General features: G+C 43.7%; 1 protein-coding gene across 1 annotated transcript in view; it reads left to right on the top strand.

Annotated features, from left to right (window-relative positions):
- tacc2 (transforming, acidic coiled-coil containing protein 2) overlaps window positions 1–23,288 on the top strand; it is a 52,336-nt gene that overhangs the window by 19,753 nt on the left and 9,295 nt on the right. The window contains exons 12-22 of the mRNA XM_061087799.1: window positions 66–627; window positions 5,244–5,509; window positions 16,688–16,794; window positions 17,309–18,725; window positions 18,912–18,947; window positions 20,542–20,599; window positions 20,683–20,890; window positions 21,633–21,682; window positions 21,776–21,885; window positions 22,628–22,781; window positions 23,129–23,275. Coding sequence (XP_060943782.1) covers window positions 66–627; window positions 5,244–5,509; window positions 16,688–16,794; window positions 17,309–18,725; window positions 18,912–18,947; window positions 20,542–20,599; window positions 20,683–20,890; window positions 21,633–21,682; window positions 21,776–21,885; window positions 22,628–22,781; window positions 23,129–23,275 — 3,115 coding nt within the window. The remainder of the gene's footprint in view (window positions 1–65; window positions 628–5,243; window positions 5,510–16,687; window positions 16,795–17,308; window positions 18,726–18,911; window positions 18,948–20,541; window positions 20,600–20,682; window positions 20,891–21,632; window positions 21,683–21,775; window positions 21,886–22,627; window positions 22,782–23,128; window positions 23,276–23,288) is intronic.

Genomic DNA, 23,288 nt, shown 5'->3' with positions numbered 1-23,288 from the left:
ATCCCTTGTGCATATGCTGTAAACTAAAACAACAACCCCCCTCCTCTCTTGAATCTTTCTTTCAGAGCCCTCCCGTCTCTGGAGTCTCCTCAACTAGAGTTTCTCACTCCGACCGAGGAGGTAGCTGCTCCTCTGAAACAGGAGGAGGAGGAGGTCCGGCCACCAGACTTGGCAACGGAGAAGTCCACAGAGATCCCACCTCTGAATCGTGTGAAAAAGCCAGTGGATTTTCCTGAACCTTTAAAGAAGTCAATAGATCTCCCAGAACCAACACAGCTGACGGTCAAGTTTTCCGAACCAACCCAAAGCACAAAAGAAGAACCCTCAGATTTAACCAAGAAACAAGAGGAGTCTCCCGAAGAACTTCCAGAAGCCAAAGCAGATCCGCTAATTTCTTCAGAAATTGAAGAGGGGAGCGCGGAGCTCCTAGAACCAGCACAAAGCACAGAAGAGCTGCCAGAATCAACAGAAAATGAGGAACCAGAACCAACAAAGGTGACAACCGAGCCCCGAGAACCTGAGGAGAAGCTGATTAGTGAGCTGTTAGTGGAAGAACCTGTGGAGACCCCACCAGAGGAGCCAGTGAAGGAGCCGGCTGAGGCAGAGACTGAAGCAGTCCAGGATCCTGCTGAGGAGCATCAGGACAGCAGGTGAGTGTCTCTGTAAAACCATAACATTTACAAGTGTTTTCACTGAGACTGGTTCATCTTTACATCTGATAACCATGATAAGGATCTTTGAATTAATGAACCAACTTCCACTCGTTGCTCTGCTTGATCCTGAAGGATCAGTTGTTACCTCTGCCAAGGAGGTTATGTGTTAACCCCAATCCATTTGTTTAATAGTGAGTTTGATTTGAGCAACATAACCCAAAAACTATTGTATGGATTTTCACCAAACTTGGTGGAAAAATGTCAGGGAAGAACCCATAAAAAGTTTGGTACGGATCTGGATCAGATCCAGAAATATTTTATCTCTTCCTTTAACACTACGAGAGGCAGGTGTTGTGTTGCTGTGTTTTTTGACATTTTCACTGATACAAGTGAATAATTCATGGATCTGGATGAAAAAAAACAACACATATTTAGGGAATTTATATCTCTACTAGGGCTGGGCGAACTTTTTCCTCGCTTGTGATTAAAGAACGATTATTTTATGCCCCAGGTTTCATGGGCCCCAGCTGCAAAATTAACATAGCAGACAACCGACAGTTCTTGAATGCACACATTGGGGAAAGTACAGAATTAACCGACATCAGCAAGGTTAAATAAGTAATTTAAAGGTTTTATATGTCGGTTTCGAAACATTTTCGGTTGATTGCCCAGCCCTAATCCATAAGTCTGTGCAGTTTAGTACAGCTCAATTGAATTTAAGAGGACTTTGCGGTGGTATGGGCACTACAGAGTCACATTGTAGTTATTACTGTTTCCTGCAGTCAAAGTTATGAAATATACTCTGCGATGTCCAGTGTATGTTTGCCAATAAAGCAACTACCAAGAGTCTCAGAGCTCAGTCAGAGTTAGGATAAAAAAAAAGAAAAGAAAAAGCCCTTTTACTTCTCAGCTGACCAAAATCTGAGGTTTCTAACATTTGAACATGAACACGTTCACACGGAGACTAGTCATTTGTGGTTGAGTGGTTTTCCAGCCGGCAACTAGACATTAAAATGATTTGTAAATGACCTTTCATAATGTTTCTACTACACTGATCCAAACAGACACATTTTATTGCATCTAACTGATGCCTTGTGTGTGGGCAGATCACACATTGCGATGCCTGAACGCACATAAATTGATTTCCACGCGCACGGAGGCCGCTTGGTGGCTTTGTTTGCCTTTCAGACACCTCGGGGGGGCGTCTGGTTGGCTGTTGTTGTCTGCGGTGGTTTAACAGTGTCAGACTGGACGAATGAAAAGGCGTCACACACATAGGTACTACTCGATGTGATGGCGGTGAACCCTTTATGCTATTAAAACTCCCAACTTGGTTAAATACACATAGTAAAGCAGTTCAGCCGACATGTGGAGATTCAGTATTTATTCAAGCATTTTAACAGCTCTAGCTGGACTCTCTTTCCTTGTAAGTTACTGTTTTACTGAAAAGATTCATCACCAGCCTCGACAGTGTTCATTGTGTATATAAGGATGTGCTCATGAAAGTACAGTGAGTCTCTCGTGCCGGTTGTTGCCGGCCCAGGAGCCATCCCCACATGCCAGAGTAGCACTTGCCGCCTGTCAGTCACAACATTTGTCCCATCACTGCTGTCTGGACAAGGTTTGCTCAGAGGAGGGGTGACACTGCTATTTCCACTATAGGTTTCATCAATGGATAGAGTTACACTTGCGTATGTGTGGCAGAGACAGAAATGTGACTGCATGGTCAATGTGGAGGTGTGTGTGTGTGTGTGTGTGTCTGTATGTTATTTTCCCCGCCCCCCCAGAGGCAGTCCTAGCTGTCAGCCCTGCTCAGTCTGTGCGGCTTTGTGAACTGAAGCCTGTAGTGGGAGGAATTTGGGCAGGCACTCAGCCCCACTGAAGTCATTTGCACAGAGCATACAGAGGGGAACAAAAGCCAGAGTTCAGAGGAAGACTGGAGCATGTGCTGCGGAGTGAGCGTGTGTTTATGACAGAGTCGGTGAGGAGTCACAGACAGAGGGCAGGAGGACTGGGACGCACAGTTATTACCGGCCTCTGGTGTTTTGGATCGGAGTCATTCCCATCACTGACTGAATTTACCTACTGAAGTCGTGTGATGGTTTTCTCTATGGCTGGAATCTGGGTGAGTTGGAGAAGTAGCTGCCCTCATTTTCCCTCTGTGCATGTGTGTGTGTGTGTGTGTCTACAGTAGGAGTTTGTGGTTAAGTCCCTCCAGGTGGATGCAGCAGATGGTCTGTAGGTAACAGTGCTAATAACATTCTGCCGGGGCTGACCTCACCAGATGGGCAGAGGGGGGGCGGGACAGGAGGCGGAAAAGAAAGAACAAAGTTGCGAAATAAACGGTTGTAAGCTAAAGAAAAATCTAACAGGTTATAGCATGTTGTGCTCCCCTCCCTTACATGATTGACAGTTGGTGAGATCGTCCCTCATTAGTTAAAGGAAAAGATTTTTTACGTTCTTGAGAGTTTTTTCAGGAATCCTGTTGGTATGTTAGACTTTTAAAATTAGGATGTTAATAAATAGATGACTTTAGGCCTAGCAGGAACTGGGCCACTGTCTGGTTTGATGTATGACAGATGGTGTAAACACGCCATGCAACTTTCTGGAAATCTTACACTTGATACAAAACAAAACATCTGTTGCAAACTTATTTTTGTTGCTTATGGAACGTTAGGGAATGATTGTGACTCTTGAGCTTGGAATGCAGGATATTTCTCATTCGTGTTGTTGGAGTAAAAAATGAAGTAGGATGTGTTTTAGCCCACATTGAACTCTAAATAGACTAGTTGCCATGGCGATTGTAGTTTCATATGTTTTGCCTGTGCAAGTCATGCAGATTTTTTGTCATTCATTCCACCACTGGTCTTTAAATGATGATTTGATCAGAGAAGTGGACGGTGGAAACAAATTAGTGGGTTATTTATGATGTCTGTGTTTGTAATATATACAGTCAGTGTGTGTCCCTGAGTGTGCAGCACACGCACAGTGTGTGTGTCAATGTGTGTAGGAACAGTATGAGCAAGCTGCTGGCTGCATGACAGACATGGTCCTCCCATCATTACGGCATTAACAGAAAAAAACGCTTTGCTCAGGAGTCAGGACCTTCAGCTAGTTTTGTTTACAGCTTTGTTTATCATTAAACACCCCGACTGTCTTTTCTCATCTAGCTGTTTCCTGTAGATAACACTGAGTGTGCATGTGCTCGGCTTGAACACAGTTCAGGACATGTCCCTTTTGTTTGCTTAACACTCAGTCAATAAAGTGGAAGTTGGAGAATCAGGTTTGTTATCTTGACTTTATGGTGAATTTTATGCATCTTGTCTTGTAAATTCAAGATGTGCTCACGAGTTACCCTGCACGCTGCTCAGTTACAAACAGTGAACCAGTGAATTGGGGCGGCCTGCAGGCGCTGATTACGACAGTGCTGACATGAAGAGATGTGTTGCTGAAAAAGAGCACATGTGCACCCTCTGACTTGTTGCACTCATTCCTTTATGGTAATAAAAACCTCTGCTTGTACATACACATCATATCTAGCAGCAGCTGTTAACCTGAGTGGGCCAGCTGACATTATCTCCACATAGAAGCAACGAACCAGTAAATACTCCACAGGTCCTCGGTGTCAAGGGGCATATTACTTTCTACTCTCTGCTGCTTGCTTCTGAGTTTTGGTCCAAGTTGTGACTTGTTTCTATTTCCAGGCTGCATGTGCAAAGTTAGCCACAGATGCTTACGAGGGTAAAACACACTTTAAAACATTTGCATATATGTTATTATAGCATGTTTTCTTTTCATACAACCATCTTGCATCAATTAAAAAATCTGTACCCTCATAATGGGATGATAGGAACCAGGCCCCTGTTAAACTCTAGCTTTTAACGCCCTGTAGAAAAGCACACGCCCTCATTAAAGGTTATTAAACTCTGACTTTACTCGAGAACAGAGTTTCACTTTCAGTCTGAAATGAGCTGGTTGGAAAGTGCAGCTCAGCAGACAGTTGATGCTCGATCACTGTGAATGTGCTTTAGCTTTTTCCCAGAACTTATTGTTGACTCTCTGTTCTGCAGAAAAGGCTGCTGGGGGGTATTTTTAGAGCTAAAACAGAAGGCATGCCCCAAGTGGGTAACAGCTGCACGGGGCGTCCGCCGCAATGCCTGTCAGATTAGACTACGCCTCCTGATAAGACCAGACTAGATCTGTGCCAAATCCACTCCACCAATGATGACGGACACTGATACCTAGAGACGGGAGTCTTCAATGCTGAGGACAAGTGGAGCAAAGAAGGGAAACGTGGGCTGTCATGTAGAGGGATTGATGAGTGGAGTTGCACCTTCAGTTTCGATGTACTTTAAACGTCATAGCTTCCTTAGGATGGTTGGAGTGAGCATTTAGTTTTTCAAGTCACTTCTGGTTTAGGGGCAGAGCAGAGTGTGTAGTCTTTCTCTTATCTGAGGTAAGTTTCCTTCATGGGAAACAAGAGTTTGTCCACCGAGTTCTTTCCAAATAATCGTACTCGGCCGCCTTATTTCAGTCTGTGTGTTGATGTTTTTGCGCTCCCTCCCCTGCAGGCCCCCCCTCGCTGAGCAGGCACAGAGAAGTGGCTGTCCCCCTGCCTCTCCCCTGCCTCCCACTTCCCCCTTCCTGCCTGAGCCCCCTCCTCACCTCCACGACAGCGCGGAGTTCCCCACTCCTCCTCCCACACCCCCGGAGAGACACACACCTGAAGTAACCCCACCTGCATCCCCCAGCCTTCCTCCTCCTCTCCCTCCTCCCGCAGCCCCTGCATCCCCTCCTGTACCTCCTACTCACGAGGACCCCGGCCCTGCTTCTGCACCCTGCCACCAGAACTTAAGGTAAGCACATGAGCTCTGACTACCTGTCACTTGTCCTGAACCTGTTCTCATTTCATCATCATGTTTGTCACGTTAAAAAAGGTGATGCGACTGAGTGAGTGGTTTCTTGTGTGCCTCTACTCTGCTTTAGTTGTAAGTCCAGTATAGATTTGCCCCGGGCTGACACTAGTCCTTTTAGCCTCCCTTGACGACAAGCAGCCACGTCTTTATCCCTTCAAGTCCAGTTCAAGTCAAATTAACGCATTAAGTCGACATCTGGTTCACTGATTTATCTGATACGTTTGAATTCTTACAGCTCCAGACATTTGGGGGAAATGTGCTCATTATCTTGCCGGTGGTTACATGAGAAAACTGATACCAGTACTCCCACAGCTACGTGGTAAATGTGTAGCTGGGGTGGGCAGGTGGTTAACTTGGCTTTGCATAAACAGCGGGGAAAGAGTTTGCCTGGCTCTGTCCAAAGCTAATAAAGATCTGTGTATCTGCCCCATTCATATTTGTCAGTGGTTTCAGTGATCTCATGTAGAGGGATAAGGAGCATGTCTCTTTAAATGTTGAATAATTCCTAGAAAGCAGCTGAGCAGCAGTGAAATCCAGATTTATTACCCCAGGCACAAAATTACAGTATAGCATTGCTCTATGTGTCTACCACATGATTTCAAAGGAAATGGGATTTGCCAATTTATGAACTTAGTGGTCATGGAAACTCTAATGTAATGTGTATGTATAATTGTGGCTTTCTAATAGTTGATATCACAAATGCAGAAGGAACAAATGGTTTTTGTGGCGCACTTTAACCCAATGGATTTTCTATTTTAACCACTTGGTGTATTATGACAGCTTCATTAACTTGCATGCTGATTATATTTAAATGCTTGTCATTATTTTGCTTTCAGTACTTAAAACACTAGACATTATTTGCAGGGTGTTTTGTCCTCGCTGTTTATTTATTTTCACAGACTTCAGTTGTAGGAGGGTATGACTCAGCCACTTTCTTAGTGCAGTGTTAAGTACCACCAGCAGAGGGCTCAGAGTCCAGTGCTCTTGTTGTAGTGCTGGCCTGTGTCATCTGAATGCTGCAGTCACCTGGTGTTTATAAATGAATGAACACTGGGAAACACAAGCTCTCATGTATCTTAACATCAGCATTTAATCAGAAAAGACTGTAATATTTTCTGTGTAAAATGATATACATATATAAATATTACCTATTAACCTAATGCTGTTTGGCTTCTAACCTGCTCAGAGAAGACCAGAACCAGAAAGAGGGCTTGGAGAACGTAGTGTTGTTATATTATTTATGACATCTGAGAGGAAAGCCGTGGAGAGAAGAGGGGTACCTACATAGTAACATGGGCTGAATGTTCTGATTGGATGTCACAGATTGTTTGCCTGCAGAAACACAAAAAAAGCCTAAATATGTGCAGGTAAGATCTATACTTACAAAAAGAACATTAGTTTGAGTACAAAGGCCATAATGGAGAGAAAACTGACATTTACTGGTAATTAAGAGATAATATATCAGCCCGTATAAGACTAAACACCTCCCTCTGCTGTCAGACATTTATTATATTGCTCAAAGGCACTTCTTCATCATTTAAGTCAATTCAAAAACGAAACATTGTTTATGTGCATTTTCCTGAGGGATTTTTAAAGAGTAGTATCTTGAGTAATAATTACATCTCTCTGAAGAAAAAAACTGCTTTCTTTCCTTTCTGAGTATTTCAAAAATTTCAAAAGACTTAATCCACCAGTGACACACATTTGTTGACAAATTGAGGCTGATATAGAGCACTGCATTTCACAAGCTGCTATTATTTGACATTTTACTGTGACCGGCATTCTCAGCATTAACTTATCTTATTACTGTGCTCGTCTGCAAACGAGAAAGTGGGCCGATGGATGTCTGAGCTTTTGTTTCATTGCGTCTTTATTTTTGAGATGTCCCACTGAAGGGCCCTGATCCCTCCACCGGCTGATTGTGGCCATTTTTCTTTATTGATATAAAGAGAAGGAATTCGTCTGTGTCTGGCGTGGGTTTACTCCCACTTCATCTCACAGTCCACACACATGCAGATTGGTTAATAGGAGACTCTAAATTGACCATAACTGTAAATGTGAATGTGAGTGGTGGTTTGTTTGTGTATGTTGGCTCTGTAATACTGTCCAGTGTGTACCCCCATCTGCTGCCCTATGTCAGCTGCTCCCTCCCCCCATGACCCTCAAAGGATAAGAGGTATAGAAAATGGATGCATGCATTGTTTATGCAGCTTTTTCTAAGCTTCAGGTTCTTAACCTTCTTGTTCAGCAGCAGCTCAGCTGGATGATCAGAGGAGCAGATCAGCACAGATATCTAAAACCAGGATTCCCTAAAACACGTTTTTATGACTTATGGAGCTGCTTTACTCTGTTTTCTATATTCTGTTTATTGTATAGTATTTCCAGCCTTTACTATAGCAGAGCATATTTACACTCAGCAGCAACAATCTGTCTTACAATATTGGCGTTAGTCGCCCACTTTGTTGTAAATGTGTGATCACTGCTGTGGTAAGAGCGATTTCATGGTTTACGACAGTCAGTTTTCTATTTATTTTAATTTCTAGATTTCAGAAGAATGAATTTGAGCCCGTAACAGATGAAGGTGCACACTTTCACTTGAACTGCTTTCAAATTTCACTATGGCACTTCTAAAGATACTTTTGGTGATGATCCGCCAACATTTTATGTCAGTTTTTGAAAGTAAGGCTTGATAAATCTGTAACTAACAGCAGCTCTATATGAACTCTCAATTCTATATTTTATTTTTTTCAGCACAGGTAAAACACATTAACAGACACAAACATATCATAAGTTTTCTTCTAAGTAACAAGTAATAGGAGTCTTGCAGGCTACATTTAGTAGGATGGTAGTGACCCTGATTCTTCTTGAGTGCCATTATGAATCTTTCAGAAAACCCTGCCACAGCCATAATTTCCAGTGCATGAGTTTGCTGAATTTTTTATTTCTTCATGTTCTTCAGGCTGCAGTTAGAACTGCGTGGCGAGGCAGCAAAGAGAGGATGTTGATGCTGCTCATTCAATAGAATAGGAACTTGTAATCGACACACACACTGAACAAGCTTTGCTGGCCTACATACGTCTGTGAACTGGTTTGGGGTCTGCACAGCAGCAGTAATCAATATGTGTGCTTTAGCAGGGGTCTGCGTTGGGAGTTGTGAGTGGGCAGCATTTTTTAGTTGTCCCCTCGGGCTATGAAATGTCGAACAACAGGCTCATCTGAGACTAGAGATACATCGATATTCTTTGTGAACATCTGTTAATGGACTTCATGTGTACATGCAAACAGTGACCGCTTTGCAATGTGCTGTTAGGTTGGATTGAGCACTGGTTAGTGTGTATTATGATGTGCAGTGGAACTACATATCATTGTCTTTTCAGCCCAAGTGGGACACCTGAACCCCAGTGCTGCAGGTTGGAGATCCTATTGTTGGGAGCCCTCGTTTTCCTCACATTCCCATGAGCGAACAATAGATTTATAGCTCTCATATTTCCACCATGCAGCGAGTCGTTTTCCCACTGCTCCGGGACGATCAATGGGAAATTTGTAGAACCTGTTCCTGCTCCTATTTCCATCCCACAGGACACATTATTTGCGTATGACACACAGAACACAAATTCGAAGACACAGTGAGACAGAATATCATTATTGCTCTCCCTATATTTGATGCAGTTTAAGGTTTTGGTGAAATAAATAGATTTCTGCTGCACAGGGATTTGACACAGAGACACTTTTTTACTTAGAAAATTTAGATGCTCACATGTCAATGACAAAATGTCTCTGCCATTTCGTCTGATAATAGCTTGTAAATGTAAAAAGCTTATTGGCTTTGGAAAATCTTTAAATATGTAATCTGTATTGGTTGTTTGGTTTATGTTGAGTCACTGCTGGAGTGGCTTGAATGAAACCTAATAGGGTCAGAGTTGAATAATGCACATACATACTAGTTTCCCAGAGTCTATTGTTTACCTCTGGTTGGCTACGCTGAGTCGTGGAAGCTCCCATTGTGGGAAAAGAGGCAAAAAAAGATGATATTTTTCTCTATGCATCATGCAGGGTAAGAAAAGGGGGATCCTGGGAGGACAAAGGCGATGTCGGGAGATGAGTTACTGTGGAAGAGAGGAAGAAGGGGGACTGACGGAGTGAAAGAGAAAGCCCCTCTTACGTGGTTTCAGGGGTCTGCTATTGTTTGGCTCCCCTGCATAATGAAGGTAGTCGAGGAAAAAAATGCTGCTTGTCTTTTTAAAGGCACAGGAGGCTGCTGTGGGGGGAGAGAGTGGAGGAGAGAGGGGGAGGAGGCAGTGAGAGCTGCAACAACACAGCTCAGCGATATCAGAGACAGACGAGGCACATCGCACACTCACAGGACACAGAGAAAACAGGATTATCGTTTCGCCCCATCTGCTGTGGATGATTTTCCTCTCGACATTTTCCCCTTGGAGATTTTGTTTTCCTCCTGTTGTTGCGTCATTTGCACCTCCAGATGAGACGCAGGAATATTCCGTTCAGTGTGTAGAGGAGCAGAGGAGCAGAGGGATGCTGTGCGTGGAGCCGTGAATCACCCACTGCTCTCCTCCTGATGCGAGCTCATCCTCTGCACTGCAGCACAGTCAGCTCGGCCGGGGCTCTCCTCCTCTTGCACAGGCTGCCTCCTCTGCAACGACCGGAGTGAGAGGCGAGAGGAGAGGGGGGAGCAGGTGCATGTGGAGGGTGGCTGGAGAGCTGGAGCAGGCAGGGGGGACAGGGGGGGCCGAGCTAGCTAAGGATGGGAGCCAACGAGTCTATGGAGCAAGGACTGACCCCCTGTCCCTCTCAAGAGCACATGTGAGTTTGACTTTAACTGCATTCATGCTCAGTGTTCTGTCTGGAAATGTTCAGACTGAGGCGATCGAGCTAATTAAGAAACTATCAATTATGAACAATTACTTAATTAAAAGCTGGAGGTCTGTGGAGCTGCTCCAGCTGCTTCTGCATTGCTCTTGCATGCAATGATTTATTTACTCATGGCTTGACATTGGCTTCCCATGCAACGTAAATGTTATTTGTGGGTCCAGACTGATTTATTATGCATCATGCACTCACGTGCCGAATTAAGCCTTACACACATTTCTGTCTCTGGGACATTCTGTTTTGCTGCCTCCTTTGGTTTTTGATCCCTTTTTGCTTTCTTTCTGCAAAATACCCCATCACACTCTGAAATCCACTGTGAGCGACTGAGCGCGTCATCATGTTGTTGTTTTCTTTTGTGATGTAAATAAGGATGAGAGAATCGGAGCACGTGCACAGGCACAAATGCCAGATCAGTCCTTCTCCACTACAGGTACTACACGTATGGATGAGATGTAACAGAGCACTGGGAAGCCTGTGGGAATGAGAATGAGGCAATGGGTACAGTAGGTGCCGCTGGGAGGCTGGTGGGGTGATGTTTTGTTCTGCGTGGAGCAGGAAGCGGCTGGTGCACTGGGAGCAGGAGCTGGTGACGGTGTTGAAATAGAACACGCTGTGTGGGGGCAGAGGAAGATAAGTCAGGTATATTAGTTGAAGACAGAACGAGAGAGCGAGTGAGAGAGAGAGGGAATGGGGATAGGGAGAGTGCTCCACTTTGCTGTGTTTTATTTATATCACAGACACACTGCTGCACAGGGGAAGAGGGACCAGGGGAGGAAGACAAGAGAGGGATGAGGGGAATGGGATAAATGTGTGTGTGCTGTGTGTAATGCAGAAATGAATGATTTATAGCATTTTGCCTGTCAGAGCTCGACTGAACTCAGAGCTCGTTGGACCGAAGTGCAGCAGGGAGGGAGATTTTTGTTGCTTTTTTTCTCCCACAGGTGACCGGAATAGTTCCCGCCATCCCAACCATGACTAACAAGGCTTTTACTCCCTCAGTTGTGTAACCCTGTCAACACTACTCATGGTGTATGTAAAGCCTTCACACATTGAAGCACTGCAAGGCTCTGATGTGGAACGATTGAGTCTTAAGTAATGGACCAAATTCTGTTTACGCTAAAGGGAATTTTTATTCTTTTCATTTTCATTTCATCTTTGGATTTAGTGGATCTATTGGGGATAATATTCATAGTAATGTTTTCATTACTTTGATCACCTGAAACTAAGAATTGTTGTATTTTGTGACTTGAGAATCGGATCGGTGTCTCTTCCACCGAGTGTCTCATATGATCTGACACCGTGGTGAATTTTTTAAAGAAGCAACGTGAAAATAAAAACCATTACACCATTCTATCCCAGTTACAAAATCCTGACAGAACAAGCTGGAGCTCAGTTCTCTCACTGAAAAAGAAAAGTGGGTGTGGGATATAAAAGGAAAAGAAAGGAAAAGTAAAGTAGATGTTCAGATGTTATGATGTGTTGAAATTGATAAAAAAAAAACGTATGACTGTTGTCGTGAGTTAACAAAAGATAAAGTGAAACTTGATTATGACTATTTTATTATTTCTAAAAATTTTACACGTTTTAAGATGCTCATTTAAAAAAAAACTTTTCTATTTATTTTATTTTTTACTTTGCATGAGAAAGGATAATTTATTTTTTCATTATAGCCCTTATTTGTAATCCCACCACCTCAATGAGAATAAATATTATTGTATCATAGTTTGTTTGTTTAGTTGATATATCTAATATTTCAATATATGTTGCACTGAATCCTAACACTACACATAATAATGTTCAGGACCTTTTCTTTGAGGAAATGTTCTTGATCTGCACAATTTAATTGAAATACCACTGTACTACTTCCTAAGGGGAGGGTGCAGTTGGTTGTAATATGTAATAATTACATATATTATGTAATACTCCCTTTCGGCTCTGATTCACAAACCTGACCTGACCTGTTGTTGTTTAATTTGCCATCTGCTGGCAGTCAAAGTCTCCGATTAGGCTCGATGAGGTATTACTCTTGGAGATTATCTTAGTCTGTCAGTGGCTTCTTTGTTTTGGAACTGGATGAGTGGGTTTCTTGGACAAAGGGACACCAGACTCCTGAGGGGATGATCAAACACACTTTTGTACCATTCTCTTTATGACCTGCAGGAAGTGCAGAGTGATTCTCCATAAGATTCCATTTCCTGAAGATTGAAGAATCAGACAGAGCTGCTTTGTGCTCTGTGTCCCATTAAAAACAGCCTCTGCAGATTGCTCCCTGCTCACTGCACCACATCTGTGTAGAAAATGGGGAGACTCATGTAAAAAGATATGAATAATAATAATGATGTAGAGCTTCACAGTCTGTACAGTGGTTATGATGTAATACTTCATATCCAGACACATTCATCAGGGGATAACAGCACAGGAGCTCCCCCTGTTGGTCTCTTCATCTCAGCATAAGACCATAGACTGCACAGCGTAATAAAGAACAAACGCAGATACAATACAGAACAAAACAGACATTTACCCTCAGACAAAGACATTTAATAATGGTAAGCATGTGTCACAGCACACTTCTTGCTGAAGAAAACCTTTCCCTGGTTCTTTAATTCCACAAATTGCAAAGAATAAATCATAAATCAAAGCAGATGTGGGAGACGTGATTGCTGCATCAAGAGAAGATTAAAAAATAGGATTTGTGGAGATGATGCAGGAGTTGACGGAGAAAATGAGGGATGTAAAGGTGGAGGGAGGGAGGAATAGAAAGAGATAGATGAGCGTGGGTGTCCAGACAGAGAAGGGTGTTTAAAGGTGTTTGACAGGCACGAGACGGTGGAGGGAGCTGTCTCTCGGCAGATAATTCATTGGGGCTAATCACACAGCTGCTTGCAGACCGGGAGCCAGCCGCCATCTATCCATCGCTTCTCCGTCTTTTTCCTTCATTCCTCATCAGTTGCCTCATCCTCCCCCATCTTCCCTTTGCGATGACATCATTTTTTTTATGCAACACACAAATGCTAATTAATAATCACAGCATCTTCTGTTTTGGAAGAATATGGAGGCTGTAAATTGACAGATAGGTGGTGTTGGGTTGACTTGTGGTGTCAGTGTAGCCCAGTTTCTCCTACTTCCCCAGGGCTTGGCGATGGCTCTCCCTCGAGCTCTGTGAAAGCTGTCGAGACAGGTGGAGTTGGATTTGGAAGCAGAGACACGTTTGGCTGTCTGAAATGCAGCGTCTCCCCTGCCTCACACTGCACAGACTCTGTCTCCAGGCAATCTGAGAGGCTCCTATCGCTTACTGCTGCTCTCTTTGTTTCTATTCAACCTCATACCCCGACTGCTCATCCGTGTACACGCAGCCATTCCTCTTTCTGTGTTTGGTCTGCTGTTTGGTAGCATAAGAGCTGCAGAAGATGCAACTGTAATAACACAGATGGCAGATTCATTTATGATTGCAGTCATTGGAAAGCTAAATAAAGATGATTGATTCTGGGAGGTGTAGAAGAAACCAGCTCGGGTGATGCTGATGCAGCAGCACCTCGCATCATTAATGTGCAATGTGCAGATCCTGGCTGGTTATAAGCCTCTGTTGCGTCTGCGTCTGTGCCTTGGCCCCAGTGCATTCTGGGCCGTGTGCATCCAGCCACTCTGCTCATGTTTTTCCTGCCAACGTGGAACATATGGCGGCGACAGCCTCCAGTTGCCATAGCAACACAGAGTTTGCAGTTGCATGAAAAATGGCCTCTGCATGGAGAGAAACTGAGCACGTTTTTTCTTTCTTTTTACTGTTTTGAGTTTTCTTACCATATATCCGTAACTGCATGATTTTTTTTCCCCATATATTTAATTTTGTGTGCTGGAAGCTTTTTTGTTCGTTGGATACAGCATTAGGGTCCTGTTTTTGGAGTGGTTTCTCACTGCCTGCCTTAAATCATCTGACAGTATATGATCCTGGTTCCCTGTGACTGATCCAGATGGATCCCCAGACAGACTCATCTCATCCTGCTGGGACACACCGGGCCCTCGAAGAGATTATAGCTCTGGCTCCCTTCTCAGCCATGTGCTGTTTCATCTCACATCACAGCACCATGAACATACTGTGTGTGTGTGGGGAGGTGATTTCAAAGCTGAGGAAATATATTCAAATGAAATAAACAGGTACAACTTATTATTGTAGCCCTTGTTGGAGCCCATCATGCTGTCCAAGGTTTTTGTGTAGCCTGATCAGTTTTGTAGATTTGACAGAGGAGCATGTTGCTGTGCAAGGAGACTTTGTTACTCCTGCCATATTGTTGGCGTAGAAGAACCCCCCACTCTGCTGGGATATGGCCCCAGGGATAAAGGACATATTGACCATGGCAGCAAAAACATTTATTACCAGCCCACTCTATAAACATTAAAGTCTAAGCTCTGGAATTGTGTTGCATCGGCCATATCAGCTGTATTAATAACTAGCTGCTGATTCCGGCCCCCATGTCTCTCACACTTTACCTGCTTTTAATTTGAACCATATTTTGTGTGTATTGTCTGTGGGGATGTGATGAATTAGCCCCACAAGATGCTGACTGGCCTCAGCATGCCTTCCGGTGAGCCTCTATTGATTGAATCAATACATTGTGGACACATGAGTTGTCATTTAACTGTGGATGACTCCAATAATGTTAGCGTAACCTCAAGGGATTGGGGGTTTTCGTCGCCATTTTTATGGTTCATTGTAAAAGACTAATTTCATGGTGCGGTCCAAGAATATGATGGTGAGGCCATCTTCTGCACCTGCACACACATATATTTGACACACAGTTTGTCTTCTGCATTGACTAAGACATTGGTTCATGTACATGTAGGTGAATTATTTTGGGAACTCGCTCAAATCAATATATTTCAGAAAATAACTGGGGTCACAAGTTCTCTGGTATATGGCTATTTTGGGCTGAAAATTGAAAATGTGTCAATTTGTTTAATTTTAAAATAAAAGGAGACCAAGTGGAAATAATGAGACAGGACATAGTATTGTACATGAAATGTAGTGGTGTTAAATGTGATGAGTGAGCTGGTTGTCAGCAGACTGCCTTCCCTGTATCGATACAGCAGAGTGGCTCAGAGGCAAGAGAGGAAGAGAGAGAGTTAGAGGGAGGTACAGTAAGGCTTGGATAGAGAGAGAAAGAGAGAGTGAGGCAGGGAGAGTTGTATGCAGGCGGTGGGCTTCTGCAGCCAGTCTCATTTAGTCTCATCTCCTACTGGGGAGGAGTGGAGACGTGCTGATATGGACACATAGAGAATCGCACAGGGAAAGGACTGTAGATAGGAATCAAAGAGAGCTGCTTGCTGCTAATTAGACTATAGAGAAAGGTATAGAGAAGAAAAAGGCTGCGTTCAATACTGTGGTCTTAATCATCATCTGAGGACGAGGCATTGGGCGTCTACCTGTGTGTCAGGCAGGAGCATTGTGAGGGTTTAGCCAGCCGGTAGCCATGGCAGTGACTGCGTGGCAGGCTCTGTCTCCGCTGCAGTGGGCTCGCTGGGGCTGGGACACGCTGCTGGGAGGGGCAGGAGACGGGGAGAGCCCAGACTCGGATCCGACTCTGGGGCTTTTCCGGAGTTTCTCATGGAGCTCACGCCATGGCATGATCAAGGCTGGCGGGGGGCTGGTCAGACAGAGGTGAGAGAGTGAATGGGATGATGGGCCACGGATGAAATTAATGATGACAGCACTGGAGGATGGAGATTGGTATTCAGGTTGTGTGCTTATCTTTGCTACCAAATGTGTAATGCAGAGGAAAAACCAATGCAGTGTTCTGCTTAGGATGATAACATTGTGGTTATAATTTGCCATCAGCCAAATCCGTAATTTCTCCATTTGTGGCTTGATGTTCATCTCGGTCAACCTCCTGTTTATTGTATAGCTGTCACATCTTTGGATGTTAAGATGGTCTCCTGTCTGTGTGTATGGGATGTGTGTGTCGCGGTGTGTGTGTGTGTGGGGAAGGGGATTTTATGTCTGTCACCTTTAGTCACAGCAAACTATTCAATATCTGTGACATAATAACTCAATAAATGACCTCAACACATGATAATCTATCTGCTGTCTTGACAAAATTTGTTTGTGTTGTTGAAGTGGAGACATATTTAGCTCTGCCTCTTGCGATATTGATACCAATGATCGTAATTCAGAGTCATCGTAGTTCAAGTCTGATTCCCAGCATCCTTGACTTAGTTTGTCCTTGTCTTTTGTTAAAGGAGCTCAGATTCTGATGGAGCGTTTGAGACCCCTGAAGCTACCACTCCAGTCAAGGCTGTTTCTCCTGTAGACCCCCAGATCCTGCTTCTGACATCTGATGACAAAGGTACAGTAGATATTGCACTGTTCGTGCTTAGCTCAGTAAAATACTCTGTGGTAGTATGCTGTAGCCTGAGGAGTGCAGAAAAAAGACCATGTAAAGCAAAGTCATGTTGCACCATCTAGTGGAAACAAGCGGTATATCTGGCTATTTGAAGACAAGAATCTCCACTTCTCAAACTGATGCTTTTGGAGTATCTAGGAAAGCTCGACCAATCAGTTAGAATATTTCAGAACCAGAATATTTTTCTGTCCAGCAGAGAGATTCACTGAATTATTTTTAACATGTTAATTTTTATCATTGCATCTGAGCAAAGCCAGTCTGCAGCTTTTAGCTACATGCAGGATTTCTTTGTCACATTGGAACTCACCAGTTTAACTATATCATCATCATAATGTAATTTATAAATTTATTTTTGCTATGATTTTGCATTTTTAATGTCTTGAAACCTTTTTTATACGTCATATAAATTTCCCCATTGTTGGATTAATAAAAGAATGTGATTCTTTATCTTTTGCAGTAGCAGAGACCTCAGTCAGTGACCCTGCCTCTGACTTGACTTCAATTGATGAACGATGCCGTTCTCCATCTATTGTTTTTGATGAAAACAAGCCAATCGCAGCCAGTGGCACATACAACATTGCGCATAATGCTACTGATTCATCAAGTCACACACTCGCTCGATCCCTCAGCCTCCAGGGAGGAGAGCTAGAGAGCTGTGGTCTGTTTGATGGATCCACAAAAGGAGGTTTCCAACCAAATTCAGAGTCCTTCAGCGTAGGCACAGAGAGTGCCCCAGGTACACTCCACAGGCCCAAGAAGGTCCGTCCTGGTTCTGTGAAGAAGAAGCCTCTTGTTAGACAGAACTCCAACCCAGAAAGTCCAAGGCCTGCCTCATCCAGCAGCACCCCAGAGGTCAAGAAGCGGGCAAAGCCTCGAACTGCCAGCCCTCTCCTGGCTCAGGAGGAAGCAGAAGGAGGATCTGCAACACCGAGCCCTGGAGGAACCCTCCGCAGAACCAGGAAGAACCGTGTTGAAACTCCACCTCCTCTCCTGGAAGAGACCAATCACACCAGCCAAGAAGAGAGCCTTGTCATCCCTGCCTTACCCTTGTGCCACGAGGAGACACCTCTCCCTGGTAGTGCAACAGACCAAGAAGAATCTCCCATCCCCCCTTGTACCTCCTATAAATGGGATCCAGATAATTTTGATAACATTGACCCTTTCAATACAGGAGGTAGTAAAATTGCCAACTCCCCAGAACTAGGACGTAAAGGTCCAGTCTCTATTGCTACGCCTGCAGAGAGTTTCCCTGTCCCTGCTGCAGACCCACATCAATATAGCCCTCCAGCTCCTGTTCAGGAGCCAATCACCAACCCTGAAGAGCAACCGATCAACCCCAAGCGTCAGGCGGTAAGGCTGGAGTTTGACTACTCTGAGGAGAGCAGTGAGGTGTCACACCAGGCCTCACCCCCACTCAAGAAAGTGGGCAAGAAACCTGGTTCCAAGATGCCTCTGAGGAAACCAAAGCTGGGGATGAAGAAGGCTCCTCCAGCACAGCTGGAGCAGCTGGACAACGACTCTCCAGCAACACACAACGGCAACGACGATGAAATCTCTGCTCCTAAAGCATCATACAGTTTTGAAACGGACAAGTGGGAAAATCCAAATTTCAATCCATTTACCTCCAAGACAGGAATTGGCAACTCCCCTAAATCGTCCAGGCAGTCTTACAGCTTTGACCCCACTAACTTAGACGACTCAACAGAACCATTCAAATCCTCCAATAAGATGGCCGACTCTCCCCCGAAGGCCTCTGCCTCTTTTGAACTGTCATCCAATGACTATGATAATGAAAATGACAATGACAACCTGGGGGAACTGGAGGACCAAAACCAGAACAAACCTGCCAAGAAAAAGAAAACTCCTCTCAAATCGTGAGTTCATGTAGCTCCATACAGACATACACAACATCACATTACAGACCTTCATTTGTAGGAACATCTGCATCTCTGTTGTTGTGGGTTTTTAGGTTAGTCTGTGTGTTTGTGGTCTAATTGTCTACTATGGCTTGTAGTGTCCTCTGTCTGTCACCTGTGTCTGTGTATTCTCGTATGCCACAGGAAGTCCAGGGGTGTGTCCTCTCTATGTTGTTTGTTGTAAGTACAGGGGCATCACAACCATCCACCATTTGATCCTTAATCCCATTGTGACTTATTCTAAGTCTGCACGTTGCCCAGGTGTCCCTCCTCATATTAACAGAAACATCACAATCCATTATTATTATTAACTACTATTAAATAATCCCATATAAACATTTTGTCTGCCCATTTTAATTGCAGAACAAATATCTTCACTCATTCTGTATTATATACAGTATATACATCAATATACACATCGTTTCAGTGTAGTCTGCATCATGAAGGATTTTAAACCTTCTACCACCAGAGGTCCGTGTAGCTGTGCTCAAAGAGGTTCTGTTAAATGATGAAGAATTGATCAATGCAAACAAAACACAAGGTTACGTGTTATTTACTTCAACAAGGAGTGTCTGCTTTCATTGGGGTTTGTTCGTTTGTTAGTTCGCAAGATTATGTAAAAATTACGATTAATATTTACTTTGTGGAGGGGTGGGGCATGACCCAAGGAAGAACCCATTACATTTCGATTTTCCCCATCCCTCCAGTTTAACATTGCGAGATATGAGCGTTCTCAGCCTTTTCCTTGATTTCTCATACATAATTATTGAATCTTGATGAAAAAATCAGGCATGTTTAGGGGACTGATATTAAGATTTAAGTCTATTTGGTGCAGATCCAGATAAAAATCCAGATCTGGTCAATGTAAATATGGTTTCATAAGGGGACTGTTGGGCCTTGGTAGAGGCATGCGCTCTACTGAGTACCAATCAACAATCAAACTATTTTTTTTCAAGATCAAAGATTCTGTTAATTGACAAAATGTTCCATTATCTTCTCTATTGAAACTATCTATTTTGTATACTTATGTCTGTCTTTGTGATAGATATTTCAGTGACATGCCAGAGTGAAACAAAGGAGGTACTCGTGCACCCTCTTGTGTTCACTGTTGGCTATTGTTGGCTGAAAGAACTAAAACTGTAAAGTAACAGTCAATTTTTTATATAAAGATGTGCCCTTTTTTGTAATATTTTTTCTAAAATGAATTTGGCATTTAAACAATAAAACACTGCCTTAAATGTTTGTGACTGGATGCAGAAATGTACAGACTGAAGTAAAAACTAGCTCACATTCAATTCACAATACTAAAGAGGGTTCACCTTTATAATTCTGTGACTTGCTGAATTCCAAGGTCATCCCAAGATAATCAACCAGTTCTTGAGAGCTCCTGCTCACAGTGAAAGTAAATAGCTGCAACTAACTGTTAATCCATAGTAATACATTATGTTTGCATTATGTCCTAACTAACCCCTTACATCCCTAAATGCATTAATGTCTGGTTTCTGTGCTATATGTCAGTATTTGTACAGCCACTGTTTGGTCATTTCAGCCTCACATACACTACAGTAAGTAGCCCTGTTAAACATGGTTATGCTGCTCTAAGCATAAATGTTATTAATAGATTATGGCGTTTGTGGTTTCCCATGTTTGAGTCACACTCATTATTATTCAGTGAATATTAGGGTCAACAGCTGTGACCCCTAATATGTGTCACAGCCACAGTCCAGTCTGTGGACTGTAGACAGTGGATCTTAATTATTTTTCTCTTTCTCAGTAATACTTTCAGAGTGAAGAGGTCGCCAAAGAAATCCCCACTGTCTGAAACATCACCGGTGCGTACCTAATGCTGACCTAACTATTTCAGGTATTTCCTCCTCCTCCTCCGTCTGACGGTATCATTGTTTTTGTGTTGCAGGATCCTACGTTCACAGATGAGCCCTCCTCCCTCCACCCACAGGAAGACCACGCCACAGACGAGGAGAAGCTGGCCTCCTCCACCAGTCACAAGTGGGCCGCCCTGCATGACATGGATGCAGAACTGAACTCTGACCAACAAGACTTTCCTCAGCCGAGCGACCTCACATCCTTCGTTAATGAGATCAGTCTTCCTCATCAGAGTCTAGGTGAGTAACATTTGTCCTGAGATCCGATCACTCAGACCACATACGGAGGTGGTCTAGGACACATTTGGGCCCATTATTTTCGCTGCGTGACCGCAAGAGTATCCTGGGCCTCATATCCATATATAGCCTACTGACATCTCTGACTCACCACAGTTTCACTATGAATCAAAAGTATTTTAATATTTGTGAGTCTCCATATGCTGATTTGATGGGTACAAACAACATAATTTGTTACGGTTCAAATGACATATAAATAATTTTTTAAATACAGCCGGAAAGTGAGATCTCATCATATTTAAATACACAGGTGGGATCACACAAACTTACACTTGTGATCAGGTCTCTCAGGACAGATTGTACTACCAGGTCTGAAGGGGGCCTAACTCTCTTGGATCCCTGTTTGTTCCTTCAGCCACCTGTGTCCCAACAAACGCTAACAGCGATCACAACATGCCACAGACAGGCTTAGAGCTTATGTTTGGATAAACCCTTGTGTAAAACAATCAGTCACTTTACTCTTCATTCATCTGGCAACATTATTGATTTTTCTTGTACAATTGCAAAAGGCTTGCTGGCCTAGTTCCCTGCTGCCCTCTGACCACAGATGGGTCACAGATGAATGCGAGAACAGAGAGTGCTGCCTCGGCCTCTGATGCCGTCAGTCCACAGCTGAACAGTGGCTCACATGTCTCTCAATTTTATTCCTCTTCATCACAAACTTGGTTTTGTCTTTCTGTGGCAGTGCAAGACTATGAAATCGAGTACATGGAGAAGATTGGCTCCTCTTCGCCTGTGAGTATTTGGTATAATTCAGAGATTTTGTTTGCGATATGTGAGTAAGGCTTAAAAATGTGTTCATGTTTTAATGAATTGTGTGTCTCGTAGCCACCCTCAGTGAAGAAGCCATCTTTGTACCTGAATCTGGATTCAGTGTCTGACAAGTTAACCAAGAACATGGGTGCACATGGATCTGAGCCCAGCTCCCCCTGCACAGGGTACACTCTACTACTACTACTACTACTACTACTACTACTACTACTACTACTACTACTACTACTACTACTACTTCTACTACTACCACTACTAGCCCTACTGATAGTACTACTAGTTGTTTTTTCATGATTTTACTTTGATGACAGCCAGTGGCCATAGGCATTATGTTTTTGGGTCAAGTTCATAGTCTCCTCACAAATCTATTTTTGCTTTTTGAACGAGTTATTTTAACTACCTCAGTACCTTCGCTTAGATTCATGTCTTAAGTTATTTGATTGTGGTGGTCAAAGGTCAAGGTCACAGTATGTGTTTGGCCTCTTGAACAACATATATCATGTCTTCCTGTTGGGAATTTCCTAATTTTTTGATCTCAGTGGTCAAAGGTGTAAGGCACAGTGACCTTCTATGAGTTTGGGGGAAAAAATGTGTGTAGAAATTAAACTGCACTGGTTAGTGGAGGCATTCACCTGCAGGGCAATAATTCTAGTTTTGTAAATGTGTAGTTACTCTGAAGTATTTCACAAGTTGTATGTTCACTGTACAGGAGGATATACTGGGCAGTTTTAGTTTGACTTTACTGGCATATCTAACATGCCAAGTCTAAACCACATTTGGATTTCATTGCTCAATGATTGCATACAGCTTCATGATGTTTTTAATTAACACTCTCATCCATCAAACCCAGTGCATTACATGTCATGAGCCTCTTTCTCCTTCTCTCTCTCTCCCTCTCATTCTGTGCAGGAGCTTTGAGGAGATGGAGGCCCAGATATCAGCAAGTATAAAGACACCGGTGCTGAGCTCCCGGCCCGGACCCGAGGGCTCTGCCGGAGACAAGGGCAGGAAGAGAGAGAGTGAATCTCTCAGTCGAACTCAGAGCTCAGAGAGGGACGAGCAGGTGAGCCAAACACATTTTATCATCACATATGCCATTACTGTGTCTCGTCACCATCACGTGAGGAGAATCTGTCGATGTTGATTTCATAACATTCGCACCATGTCATTGTTTAGTCACAACTGTGAGAGCCAGTGTATGCTTCATGGCAGGCCGTGACTTGGCCCTCCGCCAGTCGTAATGATTCTCATTAAAGCCGAGTCATTTCGCCACACCAAGTTTCCAGCTTGAACCCAATGACCTAGCTCCCAATGCTGCCACTCAAACAAAAACTCAGCGCTTTGCTTTGCCATGCTGACCCCCTGCCCTCCTCCCTGCCCTCTGCCTACTCCTCCTGGTACCCTTCTTAGTCCCCTAGCCAGGGCCCCATGGAGGCCCCTGCTCCTGTCCCGGCCATGCCCCTGTTAGACAGGCTGTCTGAGTGTGAGGACCCTCTGCAGTACCTGGAGCCTGACCTGGCCGAGACCAACCCCACCGCATTCGCCCAAAAGCTACAGGTGTGTTGACAGC

This window comes from Limanda limanda, chromosome 15, assembly GCF_963576545.1.
Source record: "Limanda limanda chromosome 15, fLimLim1.1, whole genome shotgun sequence".
Classification (NCBI taxonomy): Eukaryota; Metazoa; Chordata; class Actinopteri; order Pleuronectiformes; family Pleuronectidae; genus Limanda; species Limanda limanda.
This window is presented reverse-complemented; position numbering and strand designations above follow the sequence as displayed.